Source organism: Protomyctophum parallelum (assembly GCF_964188405.1).
Source record: "Protomyctophum parallelum genome assembly, chromosome: 5".
Classification (NCBI taxonomy): Eukaryota; Metazoa; Chordata; class Actinopteri; order Myctophiformes; family Myctophidae; genus Protomyctophum; species Protomyctophum parallelum.
Window position 1 is genome coordinate 29003473 of NC_139702.1, and position 26511 is coordinate 29029983.

At 42.1% G+C, this 26511-nt stretch overlaps 2 protein-coding genes across 2 annotated transcripts in view; both read left to right on the plus strand.

Moving 5' to 3' along the window:
• LOC310859477 (E3 ubiquitin/ISG15 ligase TRIM25-like) overlaps positions 1-26511 on the plus strand; it is a 289970-nt gene that overhangs the window by 22200 nt on the left and 241259 nt on the right. The gene's annotated exons all lie outside the window — the stretch shown is intronic.
• On the plus strand, positions 507-25832 carry man2b1 (mannosidase, alpha, class 2B, member 1). Its single transcript, XM_083764623.1, has 23 exons — positions 507-621; positions 2472-2574; positions 3303-3476; positions 4333-4526; positions 4940-5072; positions 5712-5857; positions 6524-6723; positions 7222-7342; positions 8532-8610; positions 8822-8931; positions 10082-10189; positions 10303-10419; positions 11382-11573; positions 11966-12063; positions 12178-12298; positions 12809-12927; positions 15002-15103; positions 17768-17855; positions 19096-19176; positions 21642-21866; positions 22728-22877; positions 23918-24020; positions 24940-25832. The coding sequence occupies exons 1-23, from the start codon at positions 511-513 to the stop codon at positions 25041-25043; spliced, it is 2979 nt and encodes a 992-aa protein (XP_083620749.1). The 5' UTR covers positions 507-510; the 3' UTR covers positions 25044-25832.

The following is a 26511-nucleotide window of genomic DNA, read 5'->3' on the forward strand; positions in this document are numbered from 1 at the left end:
AGCGAGGAGATCCTGTAGGAATCTTGTTCTTTGGTTGACTTTTTTGGTTACGTTGGTGGCCATTTTATCACCGGAAAGCTAATTGTATACAATATTCCAAATAGCATACATTGTCATTAATATCTAATGATAAGGACAAGCAAGGGTAATAATCATATGCAGTGTTGAATCTACACTAGACCTACTTCTTCCTACTAATTGTCAAACGTCATATTAGTCTTTGACTCTTTTATGAGATGTGTAGGCCTATCTCATGTGTGTCTTGTTTGTTGATCATTTTATTAGCTTTGTTTTTTATCAGTCACACACACACACACACACACACACACACACACACACACACACACACACACACACACACACACACACACACACACACACACACACACACACACACACACACACACACACACACACACACACACACACACACACACGGTTTCTGCCAGTTGTCACGTGACGTATAAAACGGAATAAAAACAGAAGTCACATGACTGGTTATTTTCCAACATGGCGTCAACGGTGCTGCAGCTGATTTCTGCTCTCCTGCTCTTTCAAAGTTGTGTATTTTGCTTTCCCCTCGGACAAGATGTTTACGATACCTCGTCCTGTGGATACAAGGTCAGCCACACAATACACATTACTAATTAGCAGTATTCAGTGTGTATAGAGTTTGACTGCATTTCTAACACGTATTGGAATCTAACTGCTGCAAGTTACTGTACTTCCACTTTCATATTATGGTACCTCAGTTTTCTCTCTAATCTACAGTTTGTTAGGTATTTGATTACTGAGAGGTTTCACCTGGTCAGTGGTCTGTTCATTCAACAAATGATGATAATGCAAAGAAATTGCCTATGGCATGCTCACAATACAGTATTAGGGACTCATTCCAGGGATAAATTCATACTATTCAGTTTACTTTCAGTCATGAATCACACTATCACACACAGGCTACAGGCCTATCTATTAGTTGTTTTATTCATAAACATTTTATGCCCTCATAGTTGAATATTGAATGTTTTTAAAATTCATACCTGCAAATTGTAGAAAACAAATCTTGTGTGATATAGTGTATTTTATGACAGAAAACAATTGATTGAGGTATGATATCCCCCAGAATATAATGTAAAATTATCAAATGGTCAGTATAGTGTTTGGAAAGTCCCTTCTGGATGATATATTGATTGGCAAACTAGGATACCATATGACCATTAGAGCTGAGAGCAGCCTTGAGTTACATGCTACTAACTTCAAGTCCTCCATAAAGAGTTGGCTGAATAGCAGCTGGACCTAATTATAACCATGATATTACTGTACATTGATGTATTTTGCATTAGTATGTTGAAAAACTTGAAATGTATATGAATATTATTGAATTGATTATTTTGCTGGTGTCTGCTAGTACTGCTACCCACTGCACATATTTGCACTCAATAGTACCACAATGGAAATAAGCTCTCAAGCCTTTTTGTGTTTTATCCTTTTGACATGTACAACTATGTTTTGTCTAAACTTCAATCGGTCAAAAAGGTGCAACGGTATACATGTGCAGCCTGTGTGTCACTGCTGAATTACTAAAATGCTGGTATCTATAGCGTAGCAAATGAGTAGTGACATGCATGGCTTAAAAAATGTCAGAATAAAGGTGTGCCTGGTGGCCAGTTAGTGGCTCTGGTCCATAGCTCTAATTAATACCTTTGCATTAGAGCTATGATACTTCTCTTCTTGCACTCGCATGAAATGCAGACCAGCCTCTCGTCTGTAGTGAAAATTAAAAGAACGTTTCCAGTACTCGCCAATACAAAGGCAGCTTGTGTTATTAGAAAGTCTACTTTCCTTAGTGGATGCACTCTGAGCCACGCGTATAAAATGCACTTTCTGGCCAGAAAGGAGAAAGGGAAAACCCTACAGATTTTTTCCTTCCGGTGGAAAACAAAATCCATTTCTCGCTAAAGGTTTTATATGTGTGGTGGGGGGCTCAGAGTGCATCCACTAAGGAAAGTGGGCTTTCTAAGTAATAACACAAATCGCCTTTGTATTGGTGAGTAGTGAAAACGTTATTTTTATTTTCGTTACAGACGAGAGGCTGGTCTGCATTTCATGCGAGCGCAGGATGAGAATAGTAGCATAGCTCTAATGTAAAGGCATTAGAGCTATTGACCAGAGCTAGTGTACACTGTACAGACCATATACTCTTAGTGAGAGCAATTCCAGACTCCCTTATCATGTCTTGTGACATTTAAACATGCTTTACATTTGCGCATAATGCAATGTACACTGAAAAAGAAGTGGGTATACAGCATAACTTCGTATATCGAACAGTGTCAACACTAGTACTGACCTTTGTTATGGCTTACAGTGTGGTACTGTAGACTTGTTAAAATTGTGTGTGTGTGTGTGTGTGTGTGTGTGTGTGTGTGTGTGTGTGTGTGTGTGTGTGTGTGTGTGTGTTTGTGTGTGTCGTCTAGTCATGCCATGCTACCATGCCCAACATGTTGAATGTCCACCTGGTGCCACACACCCACGATGACGTAGGTTGGCTCAAGACTGTGGACCAGTACTTCTATGGAGGTTGGTGTCCTATTTTATGCATAACGGTGATCTACAGTTGGGTGTTGTTGCATGTGCTCAAACATGGAATCAGTGCTCTGCTAATTTAACTATTTATCTTCAGTTATCTCTAGATATCTACAAAGGAGTAATCTGTAATCTTGATTTTGCAACTTGTATGAGAAGTTCACTTCCTCAGACATAGTAGTCAGTCATCCATAATACAAACATATTATGTTCAGTCACATGCTTTTTAGTGGTAAACATCCACTAAAACTTTAACAACTGTTAAAGTATCAAATGTTTTACAATGACCATTGCATGGGCTATTGTCTTGTTGTCTAGCAGATGATCATTGTATAACTTGACCGTTGGCCAATGGTTGTGTAAGCAGAAAGTTAACTGTGTACTGTAGTATAAGTATGTAGTATAAAAAAAGCTAATTTATTTCACTATCTGGGTGCTCTATGGGGTCAACACCAGAGGGTATTTAAAATTTTGCACCATGTGTATGTGCGCGTTTATTAGGCGATTTCTCGGGACGATTTAGCCCAGATAACCTGTAAAGTGTGAGCAACATGTGAATCAATTTGGCCCAGCAAAGTAGTAACAGCGGCCGGGTGGAAATCCCCCGTTATAATGGTATGCTCCCACAGTCCCCGCACTCAGCACTGTCAGCAGCCAGCATAATCTTACAAATGATCAACAGAATGGTGCTTGAATTGTAATCCATGCATGTGTCATTGCAGACCGTAATGACATCCAGCATGCGGGGGTGCAGTACATCCTGGACTCTGTGGTGGACCAGCTTCTGAAGAACCCGGACAGGAGGTTCATCTACGTGGAGACGGCCTTCTTCTACCGCTGGTGGAAGACCCAGAGCTCCACCATGCAGCAGACTGTCAAACAGCTGGTCAATGAAGGTACAGTACACACAGTAGCCTGACACTCGGCCTGCATTGTCATTCCGTTTCACTCGCCTAGAACATATTTGAGCCAGGCTAGGTACACAGGCCTGCATGCCCGGATGCACCATGGCAACGGTGGATTCGAACTAGGGCATTAAGCAACTAGTCGACTAGTAAATCCACTAGTCGACCTTGTTGGTACTAGTTGACTAGTTGATTAAAAGAAAAATCATATTCATTTTTATTTTCCCGATTCTTCTTTTTTTTTTAGGCCTCAAGATCAGGTAGATTATAGTTATAGTCACCAATGTACATGGTTTTTAAATGTACAAATATAATTTTACACATAATAGTTACAACTAGTAAACTAGGCAACTAGTCAACTAGTAAAAATGACTAGAAGTGAATGCCCTAATTCGAACCCACAACCTCTGTGGTGGTGTGTGTGTGCAGGCGTGTACATGTAGGCATGCGTGCCTACATGTACATTGAAGTCTGTAGATTAAGTTGAAACAAAATGAACGATCTATTCAATATTGACGTACTACATTAAATTCATATGATTTATTTAATTCAGATCAGTGGTATTCAAAGTGGGGTCCAAGGGACCCTCAGGGTTCCTTGAGGTGGTTATCTTATACTGTAGCGCTGTGTTTAGCTCTCTTATATTTTGCCTTGCTTTACGATTGTAGCTACCTCTGGCTTTGCTAAATAAAACATCACACTCCTGTGAAGTCCCCCCCCCCCCCCCCCCAGGTGGCCTGGTAAGTAATGTTACCTTGACCTTGACCCCAACATCCTTTTATCATATTTAAATGTTTCCGTCTGCCCTTTTGCTTGTACCCCCCCCACCCCATCCCCACACCCTCAGGTCGTCTGGAGTTTGTGAACGGTGGTTGGTGCATGAGCGACGAGGCAACCACTCACTACAGTGCTGTCATTGACCAAATGACCATGGGCCTGAGGTTCCTCAATGACACGTTTGGGCCATGCGGACGCCCTCGCGTGGCATGGCACATCGACCCCTTTGGGCACGCCCGAGAGCATGCCTCCATGTTCGCACAGGTAGCTGAGCACATCTTTATGTTGTCAGAGGGGACTGAATGTTTGCCAATTCAGACTGCAGTGTGTGCAGGTGGTGTCTGTCATAATGTCTTGTCTATCATCATGATCTCGTCATCGTTAAGTCTACTACTTCCCCTCTAACAGTTTCTGTCTTTCCTTCCTCATTTCAAACTAAGAATAATCTCATCCTACCTGGTTATTTGGCTATAATATTAGCATGGATTAAAGGGATCCAGTCATATTATGACTATATGGAGAGGTCTGTTTTGTGATCAGTGACCGGGGCGCATCAATGGGGAGAGAGGGGAATTGCTTCCCTTTATGGTCAAGGCCTTTGAACAACCGAAGCCCTCCTCTCAGTACTTAAAGGTAACAGGGTTTGTTTGTGTTTGTGTTTTTTTCCTTTTTTCTAGATGGGGTATGATGGCTTTTTCTTTGGCCGTCTGGACTACCAGGATCGAAATAACAGGATAATGAATTTGGATCAGGAGCTGTTATGGAGAGCATCGGACAGCCTCACACCCCCCATGGCTGACCTCTTCACTGGTACCCTACTCTGACCATATACCCATTTTGGGGCGGGAACCCCTTTTGGTGTTTCAAGCATTCTGTTATACTTTAGCTATTGAAAAATAGCAGATCTACAAGCTCATAGCGCGCCACCGAGTGGCGCGCTATGAACTTGCAGGTCTGCTATTTTTGAAAAATCGTTAAAATGTGCCTCAAATCTTTCAGAAAATTGTCATGATTTAGAAAACTTTATTTATTTCAACGTCAGGCCTGAATGGGTTAAACTAACGTCTAACATTTAACCCTAGATGTTTAACCCATTAAGACCTGAGGGACGTTGTTGACTTGATGTGGCTATTTGGATGAATCGGATGAATCCATGATTACGCCAAGATTTCTGGCTTGGCCTTTTGGGCTTCAAAGAGTGAAGACTGGTCAGACCTTTTCCTTCACCAAAGACATTTGTCTCAGTTTGAGAATTAACTTTTTTTAGAAAAAGGTTGATGCACACCTCAAAAGGTTGGTGCTTAGGACAAAATTGCATATAATAAAATGTTTATCTTTTGAATAACAACGAAAAGGACTCGCACACTGTCAGAAACTTGGACGGACAATGGAAATGAACTTTTCAAATGTGTGTGTGTGTGTGTGTGCCATCCATTGGCTTTCCTCCAGGCATTCTGCCTAATGGATACAACCCCCCAGAGGGCTTCTGCTGGGACCAGTCCTGTGACGATCCCCCGATCCGAGACGACCCAGACCTAGAAGATTATAACGTAGACGACGTGGTGACGCGCTTCCGCAATATCGCCACCAAACAGGTCAGGCATGCAGACAGACATGCAACTCAATCATGCATACCGTACATGCATACTAGGGCATTCGCAAATACAGATTTTCTTTCGCATTCGACTTTGAATACAATAAACTAATACCAGTGAGATGCCCTGAAGGCGAGGTTGTGCTGAAACTACATTTCTGGTAATGCCAATATATGGACTTTATTTATTTTTGGCCGGGTATAGGGCGTCAAATGTGTGCTAATTGGTAAGGCCAGGCGGGGCCTCGGGCCAGCCCAGTTAGGGCCCAGGTGGTAGGGCCGGGCCTTAATTTTCGGGCCTCTTGAGAACTCTAGTTTTCTCCGCTGCCCGGCACGGCTGCGCTAATAACTTTGGGGCGGGCCCCGTCTAGAGTTTGAATGGACGGGTATCCGTCAAAAGGGAGACATCATCGAAGAGGAAGGACGGGTGGGGTAGGATCAACATATGGAATGTCAGATGAGGTCGGTGTCATGATCCTCATGGAGACGGCCAGATATAGACGATTCTTTATAAAAAATATGTAGAATAGTAGTTTTGAATAGTCTAGTATTAGATAATTATGTGAAACCCCTAATATCATACGCACATTAATGAATCTGAAATGCAAGGCATCGTGTTGTACAAATCTTGTAGTTCATTCTCCTTCCATTTGTGTCCTTCCTACAGGCCGCCGTGTATAAAAGCAAACACATCATCATGACGATGGGCTCAGACTTCCAGTACGAGAACGCCAACCTGTGGTACAAGAACCTGGACAAATTGATCCGCTATGTCAACGCTCAGCAGGCCAACGGCAGCAGCATCAACGTGTTGTACAGCACCCCCTCCTGTTACCTACAAGAACTACACAGGGCCAACCTCACCTGGTGGGTGAAGGACCATCATCTCTTATGCTCCATTTATTACAGTAGCATGCTAAAATAGACATTCGTCGTGTCCACACGGCACACGTCATAGGGAATTCAATCGATGGATGCATAGGACGTGTGTACTGTACACGTCCTAGCGTATCCTCAATGATATCAGGCGAGAGAATAATAATCTGATTTCTTTTTTCTCTTCATTCATATTGGCGTCCTGTTCACTTAGCTGTTAGCGCGGCAGAAAGAATGCCTCGTATCTGCTAATCCAGGGCGCTCTCCGTGGTTTTGATCTGATGGATATACTGTACTAAGCGCTTCATTTCTGACTTCTCATCCGCCTCTCGTTGAAAATATGAACTCTTTGGAGCTTTTAGCGATATAATAAAATAGAGAGCAAGAGAGGCAAGCGGCCATGTTTTCCCGACACCCCAAAGCTCCTATTTTGAATGAAGTCCTGACGTCACTCGCTCATCCCCTATTGTGCTCTGTCTGTCTTCCCAGGGCTCTGAAGACGGATGACTTCTTCCCGTACGCTGATGATGCACATGATTTCTGGACGGGTTACTTCACCAGTCGGCCAGCTCTGAAACGTTATGAGAGACTCAGCAACAGCTATCTGCAGGTAGTCCCACGTGGGTTTAAAGATTTTAACGATTCCGGTTCCTTGACGAGTCCCTCTTAACAGTTCCCATTTAATGATTCCTATAGCGTCGCAGTCCCGCCCCCTCGAGAGACCCGGAAAATTTTCCTCATAGACTTTTCAGAAAATTATTTAAAGACGTTTACGCCGCGGACAAAGCCAACTCTTGTCGTGACAAAACATGACGATGAACACTGTTTTGGGCCAAACAAAGAATTAGAAAGTAGAAAGAAAACACCAGGTTACAACACTTTTTTTTGTTGTTTTTCTTCTTTGTAATTATTTGTTTGGTTCAAAATACTGTGTTTGTTGTCATGATTTGTCACGACTCGAGTTGGTTTCGTACGACGCTTAAAAGTTCTTTGGGATTAATTTCCTGGGCCTGGCGTCGTCATGAAAGGGGGCGGGACTGCGACGCTCTATAGTGGGTACTTCTAGTGAGTGTACAAATGGAACTCTTGACTGTACAAAATGCACCCTCATGGGTTAAGATGGTCCTTATTTGATAATCACCGGTATTGTAATTGTACAGTTCGGCCAGCTCTGACCGTGTGATAAACGGTTCCAAATGTGATGGAACCGATTCTGGTTCATCAATGTTGGTTCCGGATCCCAACCGGGCCTATAGTCTCATGTTAAATGTACTCCCTTTACTCTGACACAGTTTGGCCAGCGCTCAAAAATATTTTTGGAGTAACAAATGTGTGCTATTTTATGTTGCAAGAGAAGAAGAAAGAATATGTATCGGGTGAATCTCAAGCTCTTTTTTTTCTTTTTTTTTCTACTGACAGACAAGTGCTTTCACTCTGGGTCTATCACCTCGTTCACTGATTGGTCTAGAAATTTGGTGGGCGGTCCCCTTGGTTTTGCAGGCACAGAGAGACGGAAAGAGACAACATAAAGCGAGAGAAAAGGACTGAATAGAAAACGGAAAGGATTAGAGAGAGAAAGCAGAGGAGAAAGAACCTCCTCTCTATTAAATTGCGTGCAGGCGTGAGCGAGAGAGATCTGAACCGAGTATGAATGCACTTTTTTAGTTGTATAGCATATTGGCACCTAATGGGTGATAACTTATCACCTCAAACTGGAGTATGAGTAGGCCTTAAGAGTGAGGAAGAGTAGTTAGTTGTGGCTTTTGTCTTAGAACTGTGTGACTTTTGCTGTTTTGTAGACCTGCAACCAACTTGAGGTGCTGGGCGGACAAGTGTCCAGGAATGGTGTCTTTGGAGAAGGAAACAGCCAGACCATGAGTAAGCCCAAATAAGTTTAATTCTGCCTAAAGTCTAGTCTATTCCGTCACATAAAGTCATCGGTGTATCAGCACATATCAAAGGATGTTAAATGTAAAGACATAAATCCTTCAAGTCGTAATACATTATCGTAATGCATATAAAGAGTGCTTTGTGACGGGATATTATACAAGTGGAAATGGTTAATGGCAGCCTGTCCTCTGGTCATCAGGAAAGGCTATGGCCGTGGCGCAGCACCATGACGCTGTGTCGGGAACGGAGAAGCAACATGTTGCTAATGACTACGCCAGGAGACTGGCCATTGGCTGGCAACACTGTCAGGTAGGGCAATATATCACAGGAGGTCTGTCCCTCAGTCTCTTCTGGCTCCCAAAATGTGGAATGACCCATAAACCTGCAGACTCACTTTCCAATTTCCTGAAAACTAACTTCATCAGTTCTACCTTGATTCTAACATCCTTGTTATTTATGTCCTCAACTGTACTGACTTATACACTGCTATTATTTAATGTTTTATTCCTTTTCTTTTCTTTTTTTGAGCACCTATGCACAGCTTTGTGTGTTTGTACCATGGAATGTGATGATTTGATTGGCTGAGCACGGAATGTGATTATGTATGATGATAAGATCTTTTTTTTGAGTGGTGCAACCACTCCAAGGAACAGCAATGTCCGTGTTCACCCATGTGTCCGCCTATGTATGTGGCCATGAGCACTAGAATAACTATTAGTACCAGTAGGGGCGCTGTTTGCCAGAAACGGAGAGAGCTGGTGCTGCACTGTTGCCTGCTAATGAGAGAGAGGAGTGGAGGGGGGGGGGGGGGGGGGGGGGAGGGGAGTTGCAACACTCAGTTTTCTTTTCTTTTTTGCTCTGTAAAGCACTGAGCTGCATTTCATGTCTTGAAGGGTGCTATACAAATAAAGTTTTATTACTTCTTGTCTTGTCAATAGCTGCTAAAATAGTTATAGGATGCAGATGGAGTCACTGCATGTTGGTTACTTGGAGCCAACTCAATGCACCGCTTGGAGGGGTGAGGGGCGCGTCACCTGTATTGTAGACGCACACTGGCGTGACTGCAGAGCTAGTGACACTGCAGAACTCAACACCCTGATGCAGCGATTCAGAAGATTAGACTTAGACTGTCAGTTGTTCTTGGTAAGAGTGTCTGCTAAATGCTTAAACTATAAACGGTGGGAGAGTAAGAGTCTCTAGCATTACCGCAGCTGACCCCAGTGCAAATCCAACCCGATGTACAGTACACATAACATGATATTATTCCTCCTCCCCTCTCTCTCCTGCCTTTCCCGTAATGTAATTAATTCATTATTTGTCCCACGCTAGAGCGCTTAGGCTTTCACTACCGTTTTGTAGTACATTTTCAGCTATGTTCCTCTACACTGCATAAGGAGCATGGTGCTTTGATATGGTGCTCTTTTATAGAAGAACCATGGCTTCTCCCCGTCTTCCTCAGGTTCTGGTCAGTAACAGCCTCGCTGCCCTCACCGGTTCGTCTGCTCCGAGGATGTACTGCGAGCACCTAAACATCAGTGTGTGTCCTCTCACGGAGGCCAGCGAAAAGGTAATACACACAGACACATACTGTATGTTGACTGTACACTAGCCCTGGACTGAGGTGTACAAATTGAGTCCGTAAAATAAATGATGGTTAAACTACCTACCGCTCTCTTTCAGTTCTCGGTAAACGTGTACAACCCCTTGGCTCGTCCGGCCACGAGGGCAGTCAGGCTGCCGGTCAACGGAACGCTGTATTCCATATCTGATGCTAATGGCGTGCCTGTGGACTGCCAGGTCAGTGACTGTGTGTGAGAGGGAGAAATAAAGGGGGTGGTGCTGTACTATATAGTTTTAATTAATTGTGGAATCGGAACATTATTTATGATGAGTACTGCGGCTAATTACAACTGTTCTACATCTGTCATCAAGGTGCAATCAACAAGATTAATAACTATTCACAATATCTGACAAAATGATAACAATGCTATTATGTTGTAGATTAACTTGATGTTTTTACTTACCGTAATTACCCACGCCAATCTTGATCATTACAATTATTTAAAACAATTGTGCAAAGAAGAAGCCCCACAGGGTTTGTGGTTAATCACAAATAACCATATTAAAGCTGCCCTGACGTCAGTTCCTCTGCCTGTTGTGAGTTCTACAGTGTGGATTTTATGATGTCACAGAGTGAACCAGGGTCTCTTTCACCCAGGAGACTTCAGACAGCATGGCCTGTCTACTGTAGTCTTTTTGGTTTTGCGGGACCCCACAAATGTATACTTACAATGTAGTCCCATGTCTGTATGTAGTCTCTGAGATGCAGGCCGCAATCTGTATTCAAAGATTTTCCTAGAATCATAATTACAGCTGTTCTAAATCTGTCATCAAGGTGCAATCAACAAGATTAATACCTATTCACAATATCTGACAAAAGAATAACAACGCTATCATTTTTGGTAATGCCATACCCTAACCACAGTACATTCCTGAGTGATAATCGTACTCTGATAGCGTGCAAATGGACCCTTTGATAACATGTACACTCATTGACATTGAACACTTATAAGGGCTCATTCATACTCCTATTTTACCGCTGTAGTGCCGAAATGATTGTAGACGCCCCCCCCCCCCCCCGAACCTCAAATGACGTCACATTGTAGGCCGAACCGACTTTTATTCGGCTCTAAAATGGGAGTATGAATCGCGCCTAAGAGTGTTTTACAATACGTCCATATTCTTGTGTCCTGTCCCAGGTTGTCCCTGTGTCTGCAGCCACCCAGACGCTGAGGGGAGGAAGGGGCTATGCCGTGAATGAGCTAGTCTTCCAGGTCCAGGCTCCTCCACTGGGCTACAGTACCTACTCTGTGTCCCTGTTTCAGAGCAGACCCCCACCGGCCCCCACACAGCCCAGACCCCTGGCGGGAGTGGCTGCCATCCAGAACAAGGTACGTTACAATAGATTATGAAGGGCATAATCCCATGAAAGTACACTTAAACTCTTTCAGTGCCACCTGGTGGTCACCAGTTTTGGCTCTCGTTGCCAATTAGCCCATTATAAATAAAGGAGAGAAAATGTAATTATATTATGCATATCATGTGCATGTGCACCTGCACACCAGATTAGAGGAATTTTCACACAAAGAAAAAAATAATATAAAAAAAAAAAAATAATAAAAACTCGTCTTATCATCCATGGCAATCAGTGCATAACTCGTCCTGTGTCCCTGGCATTTAAACAGTTTTAATAGCCCAGCAATATCCCAGCAATACAGTGTGAAAAGTGCATGGATGGATGATGTTTTTAATGTGCGTCTGTCTGTGTGCATTGCGTTACCAGTTCCTGCGTGCGACCTTTGACCCAGAGACGGGACTTTTGAGCAGCCTCAGTAACCTGGAGACTCGACAGACCATCAAACTAACACAGAACTTCTACTGGTCTCTCCCTTTCTTTCTCACACACACACACACACACACACACACACACACACACCTGCATACGTTTGTCAGTCTAATGACTGCATTTTGTTTGTTACCTGTTATATATTCCAGGTACAATGCCAGTGATGGTAACAACTCGGCCAGTAACCAGATGTCGGGTGCTTACATCTTCAGACCCAACTCTTCCACCCCATTCATCATCAGCAAGACGGCAAAAACCGAGAGTATACAGGTAGACGGAACACAGCTTTCTATTGCGCCACACGTGACAGGCAGGCATGTAGCATATTATGCAAAGTCTCTCTGTTAGTGCCCACAAAGAGTGAGCTCAAATCAATACCCTCATGTCCATATTTCACTCTGATATCTTGTGTGAGGGGACACACCGTATATGTGCTGTCCGTTTTGTATACCCGTCTCACATTGGCAAAACCGCCAACCAAAATAAATGGATCTGGGTTGATGGCTTGGTATGTCTTATATCTATAATTTTTTAGACTAGAATCAAGCCACCCAGGCTCCTGGTGAATCATAAAATATTAGATTCTGTGAAAAAGTAATGAACAATTATAATAATGATATGATATTACTATATTTAAAAAAGATAATGCCAGAGAGAGTTAACATACTACTGAGGTTAGGAAGTTCCTGATCCCATGAAATGTTTCCTATCTTTTTCTTCTTTTCTTTCTCTTCTATGGCGTACTTCATCTCCTCTCCTGTCCCTGCTCGGCTGCCTCAGACCTCGGTGGTCCAGGAGGTCAGACAGTGGTTTGGTCCCTGGGTGTCTCAGGTGGTCCGCCTCTACGCCCACAGCAGGTCTCTGGAGTTGGAGTGGACCGTTGGACCCGTACCCATAGAGTGAGTACAGACCGTGATGGGTTGCGTAAGAAATTGTTGGCCTTTTATTAATGGAGTCTTGTGTATATACTTAGGGGTTTGATGCTATACCCACCACAGGGCTCCGAGAGTCAGAGCATGAGGTTCAAATATAAGGAAATGGTTGCACAGACAGACTGTGGTCGTATGAATTAATTATATTTGGTGCATACGTGTGTGTGTGTGTGTGTGTGTGTGTGTGTGTGTGTGTAGATGCATGTAGACTGCACACCAGCTGGGGTCCTCTTAGAACAAGGAGTACCAAAAACGGAAGCCTACAGTAAAAGGAAACCTGGGTCCTAAATTAAACTAGTGTGCCTGAAAAAGCCTTCACTAAATAGTAGGGGTTTGTCCCTCAAAAATAACCTAAGTCTTTTAGGTGTTTAAAATACAGCAGCAGTCACAGAAGCGACCGTGTTTTGGCCTATTGGCCCTTGTCAGCGTTTGAGCTATCAACTCCAGCTTATATTTGATTCATGTATTTGGCCACAGATCCCCCCCCCCATCTGAAATTATTTTGTGCAAGGGTCCCTCAAATGAGAAGGTGTGCTGTTAAATTATTTTTTTCTCCAATAATTTAAAAAAGACCATCTACAAGCTCGATCTTGTAGATGGGCTATTTTCAAACGGCCAAAGTTTTAAAATAGAATTTCAAGTGGTTAAAAAGCAGTTAAAGTGGGGAGCACCGGGGAACTGGGTTAGTGTCAAAGCATCCTTTTGATTTGATTTATTTGATATATTCATGATACAATTCCTAGAAGAGCAGTACAGAATTATCAGGATTGCACAAAAAGTCAGAGGACTTAATTCCATTGTGATCCAAATAAACAAATAGTTACAGCATATGATAAGAAGAACATGTGTACTAACATTACAATACTAATGACATTTACAACCGGCCATCATAGATCAATAAACAAAAGACAATAAATAGATATAAATAGATAAATACAGCCGGCCATCATAGATCAATAAACAAAAGACAATAAATAGATATAAATAGATAAATACAGCCGGCCATCATAGATCAATAAACAAAAGACAATAAATAGATATAAATAGATAAATCCTTTAACAAGACACTGAACCCCTAACTGCTCCCGATGAGCAGGTTGGTGATTTGCATGGTTTATCCATCGGTCGGATGCATGTTTTTGAAATGGGTGAATGTAATGCACAACACTTTAGATTAAGGCACTATAAATGCACCATTTACCATTTTTATTAGATGTGATGCAAGATATGTGGCAATGGAAACAGAAGGGGGCAGTCATTAGCTGCACTAAACGTATATAACTCACAGTTCTTGTGCAACACTAGAGAACCGAGCACTCTGCATTTGTTTTTATTTCCCCTGGCATTACTCAGCCTTTTATTCTTTCCTTTGGATTGAATGAGTTGGCCACATTTTCACGATTTAAAAAAAATAGCAGACCTACAAGCTCGTAGGCACGCTATGAGCTTGTAGATCTGCTATTTTTCAATAGCTAAATTATAACAATGTTTAAACACCAAATGGGGTTCCCGGCCCAAAATGGGTTAAAGAGGTGGTCGGTGGATGACTCACAAAGGAAGCATAGAGACATCCATTGCACCAAAGTCTAATACACGTTCTGATGTAGGTGTATTTGTTAAAGGACCACTTCACTGCTTTTCAACCTATCTTCATATAATTGGTCCTCACTAATGTTCATGATAAAACTCAGTCTGTCTCATAGGGCTGTGGGGCAGTTCAGAAACCCGTCCACCAGTGACATCATCGATGGGGAAATCCATGCTAATATAAACGGCAAGCTTTCTATTCCTGAAAAGATGCAATGCGAAAATGGAAGACATCGTTCTCACGAAAATAAAAAAATATAAATAGTTTTTCAAAACATTGTTTAAAAAAGAATCTGCCTAACGATGATGGACGGGTTTCTGAATTGCCCAAAGCCCTCCTATGAGACACAGACTCATTCATGTTTTCCTATTCTCTCTGCATTAATTTATTCCTATTCTCCCTAGGCCACATTATACTTTCTAACTCACTATAACTCCTCCTTTTCATTCTCAGTGACCACCTGGGAAAAGAAGTAATCACGCGTCTAGACACCAGTATCGACTCTGCAGGAGTCTTCTACACCGACTCCAACGGCAGAGAAATGCTGCAGAGAAAGTAAGCCCCATTAGGAAGACCGTTTTCTCATCCGTTTGTAAATCGTAAGGATTTATCTGGTATAAAGAGATATGGTCCACTCCCTAGTCGGCAATTCTGATTGGAGTCTTAAAGGGATAGTTCAGATTTTTTTTAACTTAAGTTGTATGAAACAGTTTGACTGATTAAAACGCTTAACCCGCATTTTAATCAAATACCCTACGCTGCCAAGATTGTTGTATTACCTTTAGAGCATACGCTGAATTATTTGGGCTTTTGATCCGTGAAAATCAGGCGAAAAAATGTTCCTCGGTTTGTTATGAACCGATCGCACCACCCACCATCTTGGTGCACCCGGAAGACGCAGCACAAGACCCGCCTCCATGAGGCGTTGTACCCCATTCATTTGCATTGGCCTCAATTTCCCAGAAGCCCTAGTAGCAGCCCACAGCATGTGTTGATTTCCGGTTTCGTCATCAAAACAAAACCATCTAGTCTCTATCTCCGCGGCAAAGACAGTTTCTTTTTATTTATTACAATACGGCGGATTAAACACATAATATAGTGGTTGCAACTGTATTAATTGATTGCCCGAGTCCTGTGGTTTTACGTTTTAGGTTTATTTATTTAGCATGTAATACAAAAAATAGACAATAACATATCAAAGAACAAAAATACAATACAATGCAAGGAAGGGAAGAAGCCAGAAGGCTTATACGGAATCCTTTCCTGTAGGAAGAGGTCATTGGTTTAAAAAAATTAAAGTTCATAAAGAACAGTACATAAGTCTACAAGTTGGCAAAGGGGGGCAGCTGTGCAGTAAAGAAATAAAAACACAGACTGCACAAAAAACAGAAATAAACAATACAACAACAAACGCATAAAAGAAAATATAACGCATCAAGGTAAAACATGTAATCTACAGAGAGGAAGAAATAGGATATTTCTTAAGATGTTTTTTCTTAATTGGCAAGGATAATGAGGATTTAAGTGAAGCATCTAGGGAGTTCCATAGATGAGGGCCTCTACATTTGATGAAAGATTGATGTTTGGAAGTGCGACAATAGGGTAATTCAAAATGATCTCTTTGCCTTGTGGGGTAGGAGTGAATGTCAGAAGTAACACGGAAGAAATGCATTTTTGGAATTTAAACATAAATAAACCGGTCTGAAAAATGTTTACTTTGTCAATGGGTAATAGTGAATATTTAGTGGGGCAGACGGCTCATACCGATTTGAATGTGAAATCATTCTCAGAAACCTTTTTTGAATGATCAGTAATTTAGTGAGATGTGTTGAATATGTAGCAGCCCAGCCAATATTACAGTAATTAATATGAGGGAAAATTAAGCTATAATAGTGTTAAATGACATGAAGGAAGAACAAAAGGGCAGATTTTTCTCAATATACCAAGCATCTTCATAGACTTCATACATACAGCATCAATATGTTGTTTCCAATTTAAATGTTCGTCTATAATGACACCCAAGAATTTAGTATGGGGAACCTGGCAAATTTCAGAGCCATTGATTAAAATTCTAGGTTTTTCTTTGGGAAATGTTTTGTTTATATTACTAAAAACCATGAAGTTGCATTTTTTTTATATTGAGGGTAAGCTTATTCAATTGAAACCATTTGAAGACATCCAACAATTCATCATTAACATGTTTAACGAGGGTGTTTAAATCCCTGTGTGAGGCAATGAGATTGGTATCATCTGCAAATAAAATAGGAAGAAACGTATTGCAGTTCATGTGGTGTCGTGGTGGGAGTTCTGCTCTGGTTTTAATGAATATAAAGTAGTTCCGGTCATTTTGTGGGGGGCACAGGGGGCCACGCAGTAAAAGTAAATTAATCCACAAAACTAACGTCATTTGTATTGTTGACCTATTTCTTAAATATTAGTGCAACTTTTGTTCTTTTTTTTTACCCCTCTATCACACAGAACTATGTCCATATCACTACGCCCAAAACATAGTTCCATGTGATGGAGGGGTCAAAGTTGAACGAAAATCGCACTAATATTTTAGTTTAAAAAATCTGAACTATCCCTTTAACCACAGACTCAATGAGCATAACGTTGCTGTCTGGTGGAAGCCTTGTATGTCCAAAACCGTTCCAATTTTATTGTTTTAGTAAATGAATTGAAATAGTAAATGGCCACTGTACACAAGCTCACAATGCGTTTGTGTTAGCTTGTGTACATTGGCTTATTTTTACTACTTTTGTACTACACTCTTGTATGATGAAGTAGGACAGGGTTCCCCAATACATTTTCCTCAAGGGCCATATTTTGACTACGGTACCAGGCTGGGGGCAGAGTCCGCACGTGCGAGGTTGAGGTCTTGCCCTGAAAATGAATTTTCAGGGCAAGACCCCATTTGAAAAGGATGCCCAGTTTGACATGCTTAGGCTACTGACCCCCATTTAATGCCATTTATATCTGGGACCCCCCACAAAAGGAAAAAGAAAAAAATAATCTTCCAGGGGCCACAAGGGGGCGCTCCGCGGGCCGCAAATGGCCCGCTGGCCGCCTATTGGGGAACCCTGAAGTAGGGCATTCATTTACCAAAAACATAAATGTGGAGATAAGAGGTTTTTACTCGACGATAGAAGTAATTGTATCGTTGAGTAAAAATTGATAAATGTAATTCAGAATCATTTGTTGTGCTGTCCCGTCCCAAAGGAAAGACTTCCGTCCAACGTGGAAGCTGAAACAATCTGAACCCATCGCTGGCAACTACTACCCCGTCAACTCACGTGCGTACATCAAGGTTTGTGTGGCTCTCTATCCTGCACCTGTTGTAGATTAACTTGATGTTTTCACTTACCGTGATTACCCACGCCAATCTTGATCATTACAATTATTTAAAACAATTGTGCAAAGAAGAAGCCCCACAGGGTTTGTGGTTAATCACAAATGACTATATTAAAGCTGCCCTGACGTCAGTTCCTCTGCCTGTTGTGAGTTCTACAGTGTGGATTTTATGATGTCACAGAGTGAACCAGGGTCTCTTTCACCCAGGAGACTTCAGACAGCATGGCCTGTCTACTGTAGTCTTTTTGGTTTTGCGGGACCCCACAAATGTATACTTGCAATGTAGTCCCATGTTTGAAAAACAAAAAAACTATATTAAAGCTGCTATAAGCAATAATAATGTCAAATTCTTTATGACTTTTTTTTCTCCATACAGCCAGCAATGGGTTGAATGTTCCCCAAAAAATGTAGTCTCTGACACATCTAGGGGGCCGCAATCTGCATTCAAAGATTTTCCTAGAAGCCTTGTCATTGGTCGATTTGCCTGTCTGCTTCCTGATTGGTTAGTCATTGCGACCGTTTTTTTTTTTTTTTCCAGACCAATGACAAAGCTTCTAGGAACGTCTTTGAATGCACATTGCAGCCCCTAGATGTGTCACAAAGACTACATGTCCTCTTAACCCATTAAGACCTGAGTCCGATTCTACAAATGCCTTCTAAATGGAATCAACAGTTCTCACCCTTTTTCATGCCAAAGACCCCCACATATATATATATATATATATGCCCCCCTCCCCCCCTGCCCATATGAAAATGTGACCCCCAGAAGAGATGATTTGTGCTAAAAAAAAAACAATAATTTCAAGATATTTCAAAAATGGCGGATGTACAAGCATGCATCGCAGCACAAAGTGACGAGCTGCAAGCTTGAGAACCCCTGTTCTAAATCCTAAGAGTTTTCTGAAACTAGCTGGATGTAAATATAATCAAAAGCGGTTAACCCATTTAATGCTAACACCTTTTGGTGTTAGCATTACGTTATGCTTTAGCTATTTAAAAATAGCAGATCTACAAGCTCATAGCGCGCCACCGAGTGGCGAGCTACGAGCTTGTAGGTCTGCTATTTTTGAAAAATCGAAGAACGACTGACATAGAAACATGGCTTTTTCAGAAAACTGTCAGGATTTAGAAGACATTTTTAGAATCTGATCTCGGGTCAGAATGGGTTAATATAAATGGTGAGTGTTTGTGCGCAGGACAATGACGCTCAGCTGACGGTGGTGACGGATCGCTCTCAGGGTGGAAGCAGTATCTACAACGGCTCACTGGAGATTATGGTGAGATAAACACGACACTAGCACGCTTCACTCGTACGCTCACTTCTGAACAAACTCTGGGCTACTATTTTTCCATTACGGAGTCTGGGGGTTCACTTCAAAATACACTGCAGCGTCTGTCTACTCTGGTAACCTATATTAGTCTTAGACACATGCATGTGGTATGTGTAGACATTTGACCACAGTGCCAGTTCAGGCAAAAATCCCAATCTTGGATTGCGTCGTATAAGAACTGTGTTCTAGAAATAAACAAACCACCCTGGCGTTTTTACTCGTCTGGATATGAAGCATCAACTGACGGTGAATAAAAAGTAGAAATGTATCCAATGAGTAAGAAAGTATTATTATTTTTTATATCAAATGTAACTCAATATCATGACATGCCTGTGGGATTTCCAAAATAACACTGACACAGGGGGTAGTGGGCGTGGCATCAGGACCTCTGTACTATTATCATAAATATAAAAAGATATAGATGCCTCAGTGGCCGCTGCAGTTCGTTGGAGCGACCTGTCTGCAACGGGAGCAAGGACTGTCTAAAGAGGACGAGACGCGAAGACCGTACGGGAGGGAGACGCCATGTTGCTCCATGGCAGTGTTGCCAACTCGTGACAGAAATAAGCCAACCCACCTCCAAAAACAAGCCAAAACAAACCCAATAATATGACCATATAATCCTAATGAAAAAAGATTTTATGCATTTATCATTATAAATACTATGCATGTCTATGATGGACTATATTAAAGCTGCCCTGACGTCAGTTCCTCTGCCTGTTGTGAGTTCTACAGTGTGGATTTTATGATGTCACAGAGTGAACCAGGGTCTCTTTCACCCAGGAGACTTCAGACAGCATGGCCTGTCTACTGTAGTCTTTTTGGTTTTGCGGGACCCCACAAATGTATACTTGCAATGTAGTCCCATGTTTGAAAAACAAAAAAACAATATTAAAGGTATATTCAGTGATTTCACTCAAAAAACCTTAGGTTTCGTTTTTGGCTGTGGGACCCAGCCTTTCGTCCAATCAGGATAGAGTCAAAAACGAAACCTAAGGTTTTTTGACCCCCAGGGGTTAACTGGGGACAGGGAGGAACTCCTTATATGGCCAGCACACTCTATAGTAGGGAGGATTATCACAACAAAACAAAAAAATAAGTGATATTTGAATTAAGTGAAAACACTGAATATACCTTTAAAGCTGCTATAAGCAATAATAATGTCAAATTATTATTGAACGGGAGGAGGAAGTCAAGCGGAATCTTGGAAGGCAAGCGCCTCTGATTGGCCCCTTCCGTTCTTCGATTTTGCTTACAGACGGGTGCAGTACTTAGTTCAGACTAGTCATTGGTCCGACAAACGACAACCTACCGCTCAAACCAGACAGTCCATAACGGCAAGCACGGGAGCAGCGCATGTCTGAGCGGTTCCCGCATGTTGGACTAATGCTCCGTCGGAATTACGTGCGGATCCCGATACACACGCCCCAGAGCCGGAAGAACAACTAATGTGACACAGAGGCTGTCCCGGATTAAAAAGACTAATGGGTTACAACGGGTCTAAATGGGTTAATATAAGAGCCTTTAACCCATTTTGGACTTAACCCAAAAAAGGCTTCTAAACATTTTTCTGAAAAACCCATGTTTCTATGTCAGTGGTCCTCAACCTTTTTCATGTCAAGGACCCCCAGAATTATCTCTATTGGGCCACGGACCCCCATCTCAAAATATGTCGTTCCAGGGACCCCCCAGAAGCAAATATTTAAGTTAGAAATGTTCGCTCTGAACTATATAATGTATTCAATGATTTGCGCCCACATTTTAACGATTTTTCTAAAATGGCAGACCTACAAGCTCGTAGATCTGCTATTTTTCAATAGCTAAATTATAACGTAATGTTTAAAGGTTTTATGACATTCATTTTCATTTATTTTTATTTTTATTTTATGACCTCAATTACACCCAAAAAACCTGAACTTTGAACATTCAGTGGATTTTCTGTGGTCTGAAGTTTTCTTTGGGGTTTTTTGGGCCTTTTGAGCTACAATGAAAACAGGCAACACAGTGAAACAGTGACATCTGCTGGCAAATCCCATTGACATATATGGGATTTGCAGTAAGTGATGTCACTTACTGCCGGCAAATCAGAGCACCTGTTTGAGCCAGAAAACCCCAGATCACAGAAAAGTTCATGTTTTTTGGGTGCAATTGAGATTAGAAAACCTAAAAAAAACAAGAACAATTCCAAAACCTTTTTTTTAATGTCACAATCCCTTTAAAACACCAAAAGGGGTTCCCACCCAAAATGGATTAAACTATGTTGGATTTCATGATGATGCATACAGACAGTCCATCGATTTTGTGCCCCTCGCGGTCGAATCTGATCGTAGGCACCATTTTGTTGAATGAGGCCTATTGTCTTCCTAAGCACGCACACATAAATACACACGGCCTCCGCTTCCATTCTGCAGCTCCATCGTCGTCTGCTGTACGACGATGTGCGCGGGGTGGCCGAGCCCCTCAACGAGACCTCCGACGAGTACCCCCAGGGCCTGGTGGTCCGCGGCAGCCTTCTCCTGTCCCTGGAACCCCCGCAGAGTGCTGCCGACGCACACCGGCCCCTGGCCCAGGAGACTGTGTTGCAGCCGCTGGTGACATTCACCGATGGAGACTTGCACCCCAACACTAGACTGGAGGTGAGAGAGAGAGAGAGAGAGAGAGAGAGAGAGAGAGAGAGAGAGGAGCGGAGGGTATGATAAAAGACGATTACAAAACAATCCCAATGAGGCTGCTATAAACGGCAGATGTTATGGATATGACATGGATCAAGACATTTACATTACAACATTATCTATTCAGCATTTGAGCCACGGACCAACATTTGATGAGATTTAGGGCCGATTCATACTCTTATTTTACAGCTGTTTCGGCGCTGTAGTGCCGAAATGATTTCGGCTCGTCAGAAATTTTCAGTAGCACCGAAGAGCCGACTTTAGCACGGTACCCGTCCCCCCGAACCTCAAATGACGTCGCATTGTAGGCTCTACAGCGCCGAACCGACTTTTATTCGGCTCTAAAATAGGAGTATGAATCGGCCCTTAGCCTCTCAGACCCCAAACTTAGAATATTTTGTATTAGTTTTGTATATTCCATGCTGTATTGACATGGTACCATAGGAGATAAATAACAATTATTCTACATATTGTGTGTAGACTTTTACCGTTGAAAGTGTAAAATGAATAATTTTACACCCCAGAGTTAAAGATCTAGAAGGGTCCATTTGATTATTAGCTCATCATTTAGCTGGGGACCACCTGGAGAAACCCCGTCAAGGACCACTGGTGGTACCCGGACCACTGGTTGAAAACCAATGTCATGGCTGAACGACTGGGTTGATGGATGGATGGATGGACGGACAGACAGAGGTTATCTATGAGCAGATGGTCATCAAGGGAAAACGGAAACACAAAAGGGAAAAGCTTGGCAAAGCGGTGTTTAAACCAGGCTGTTATGTTCCTCTGTGTCCAATGTTTCCCTCAACTTTTCCCCCTCTGTAGTTCTCTGGCCTCCAGGCTGCGCTGCCCCCTGCTGTCCACCTGCTGACGGTGTCCCAGTGGGACAGAGAGTCCATACTGCTGCGAGTGGAGCACCAGTTTCAGGCCAGTGAGAGCAAGGAGCACTCCCTACCCGTCGCTGTCGATCTGCAGGTCTGTCACGCTTTTCATACAAGTCCTCGAGTAGAAGTTTCAATTTCTAAAACGGTTAGTCCCAATACTTGTTGGCTGGTTCCTGATTAGACCGCATAGTAAATATCACGATAATCTACGACTTAAATCATTTCGATTTTTATCGATCTCAGGTGCGTTACAGTGATCCATATCTGTAGCTGAACTAGGGAAGCGCTTGATTTCCTTACAAACCCTGGCCATGCGGGCTTTGAAGCACCGCCCGCGCTCATAGGACACTGAATGAGCGCAAGTTTTTGCACAGCACACCTACAGATTTTGTCCAAACATCACGCAAATTGGTACACAGTCTCTCTAGAGCCATTCAACCAAACCGGTCTTTCAGATTTCTCACACTCCATCCTGATTGGTTAAGTTTGGCTTCCAAAGTTCACAGGAGTGCTCAGTTTCAAACAAAATGCTGCAAATCATGAACACATCGCGTGATTTCCGTGAAATTGTGCACCCACATTCCCACTAGGCCGAGGACAAAATGCCACATGAACAATTTCAACTCAACCTCAAGGTGGCGCTATAACTGGCCGAAAAGTGTTTTTACCTCTAACTGCACGGATCTGTGGATAACCTGGTGGAGACCTGTGCCCAGAAGGGCACTTTTTCTAGTTATAGTTTTGCATTTGTCAGTGGTTTGAAAATGTATTAAAACTTAACTTTAACTAAGTCAAAAAGAAAAATGTGAGTTTGGCAGTTTTGTCTTATTTGAAGTTTAGTTTTAGAGGGTTTTTTTTCATTATAATAATATGGGGTAGTTGGTGATATTAAAAAGACAATCCACAAGCTTTGAAGATCTTTGGCTACAGAGCTTATTGCAGCTCAAATAATAATACATAATTCATATCCACTCATATTTGTTAACGGTATGAAATATTGAGAGACTAACACATAATGCAGAACATGACTTTAGTTTTGACACACAATACAGTTTAATTTATTTTGTATTCTAGTTATTTCATTGGTTAACTGTAATAACCTTCACCTGGCTGTTCCTCTTGATGTTGCAGAAGCTGTTCTCTACCCTGGAGGTGCTGGGCGTGTCTGAGCTGAACCTGTCAGCCAATCAGTGGAAGGATGAGATGAAACGTTTTGATTGGAAGTCTCATACAGGTACAACGCTTGTATAGCACTTTTCAAAATGGTTACTCTGCAGTGTCTTTGGTGTTCTCAGACAACTTGCTCGCCATGTTGTCCAGAAATCCTGAGTGGTGCTACGTTTTTGTAGTTATTGATTGAATGCAACTTGTGTTGTAAGACTATGGACTATTTCATGCAATGTCCGGCACTTGTTTATGCCCTCGTTATCCAATCCGGGTGATTAGACTATACTGTAAGCCAAAGTTGGCGTGGGTTTTGTGCGTATAATAACCACTGTATTTAGAGAGCTCTGAAATGCCTAGTGATAGTGGTCCATATTAACACTGGATCACAAACCTCAGTAGTAGCATGGAAACTTTGACGGTATCAATACGGTTAGTGGAACAAACTATTGCGTGTCCAGAGGAAAACCTGTGCAGAAAAACAATACAGTAGACTGTCTTCAACTGTACTGGACACCAAGAATTTAAAGAACATGAGCCATTCCTCCCCTAGGCTAGATTTAATTTTTTAACCCATTTTGGGCAGGAACTAGCCTGGGCACCATTTCATTTAGGGTATATGATCCTGTCGGGATGGACGATATCGTTACGTCATGTTGTAGTATTGTTTTGTAGTCGACAGGCAGGAACAACAGGCGGCAATTTTATTGAGGGAAAAGGAAGGTTCCTTCCTTTTTTCTCAATAAAAGCTACAGGCTATGAGAGCTTTTATTGAGGGAAAAGGAAGGAACCTTTTTCCCTCAATAAAAGGTGGTGGAAAGCCTGGTGAGGCGAGGTTAAGCGGGAACCCCTTTTGGTGTTGGCATTATGTTATAGAAACATAGCTTTTTCAGAAAACGATCGGGATGTAGAAGACATTTTTAGAATCTGATCTCAGGTCAAAAGACACCGTTTCAGAAATGGCTTTGATGTGCACGTTTGTTTTTCAGGTGAACAGCCTCTGCCAAAGCGGCCAGAAGACTCCTCTGTCTGGGAGGTGACATTGAAGCCCATGGAGATTCGCACCTTCCTGCTCCGAGTCAGCCACAGATAACCAATCACTTTTTTTTCTTTTCTCTCCACCCAAACCAATGTTGATTCAGCCAATCCCTGTGGCCTCAATGTCGAAATGTAATTTATACTTTGTCACAGAACCAAAAAGAGCTGATCTATAAGCTCAAGCGACGCAACGATTGACGGGATAAAGAATCTTTTCATTGCTAATGTAGGAGGCTTACATAGCAAACGCTACCCACCACGGCAACAAATCAATTCATATCCGCTGGCTGGTTTTACACTGGCACATAATATCCTGGCTGGATCTCCCGAAAGCATCCTAAAACCAGCTTCATCTTTAAGTCTAAACATGATTTCACATTCCAGCTGTTTGTGTGGAAATATCTCACATGGCAACAATGATACCTTTTTTTTTTAGACACGGTAGCTCCATAAAGATCAACTCAAGGCCACAATAGAATACCACTGGATCATGTTTACTGTGGCCTTTTTACACGCATGCTCGGGGACCAAAATAGACATTTGCACAATCATCTTTAGTGTTAACATATCTGAAGTTCTGCCAGGAGGTGCATATATTGTGACAAAGCTGCCTTTTCTATTGCGTGTGTATAATGTTTATACAGTATTATAAATTAATCATTCACTGCCAAGCAGGTTATACCTTTTCTTAAAAGAGAATTTTCAGACCATTAATTTCCACATATACATTTTTCAAGCCTAACAAGTTTATGGGTTGTGGGAGCTGGACTATTTCTCCGATGTGCCTATGTAAATAATTGATCATGTTGATTTGAAGATGCCATAATAAAGTGCAGTCATTTTATATCTTGTGTTACCTGTATCTTACCTCACACAAACTGCAAACTGTTAACCCATTTTGGGCGGGAACCCCTTTTGGTGTTTTAAAGGACCACTTTTCAACTTCTCTTCCTATAATTGGTCCTAACTAATGTGTCTCATAGGAAGGCTGTGGGCAGTTCAGAAACCCGTCCACCAGTGACATCGAAGGTGAATCCAAGCTAATAAACGGCAGGCTTTCTTTTCCTGAAAAGTTGAAGCCAACGTTCTCACGATAATAAAAATATATATGCCTAATGATGTCACTGGTGGACGGGTGTCCGAACTGCCCAAAGCCCTTCTATGAGACAGACTGAGTAGGAAAAAATGGTGGTGTTTTATCATGAACAATTATATGAAGAGATGTTGGTCCTTTAAGCATTGTTACACTTTAGCTATTGAAAAATAGCAGATCTACAAGCTCGCACATCTGCTATTTTTGAAAAATCATGAATGCAGTGCAAATCTTTGAATATACACTTTCAGAGCGAAATTTTAACTCTTTGCTTCTGGGGAGGTCCCTGGTACAACGTATTTTCAGATGGGGGTCGGTGGCTAATTGCATATAGTTTCTGGGGTCCTTGACGTGAAATATTGAGCACCACTGATAGAAACATTTTCGAAGTCTGGGTTAAGTCAAGGAAGCCAGAGAACATTGGGGTTGA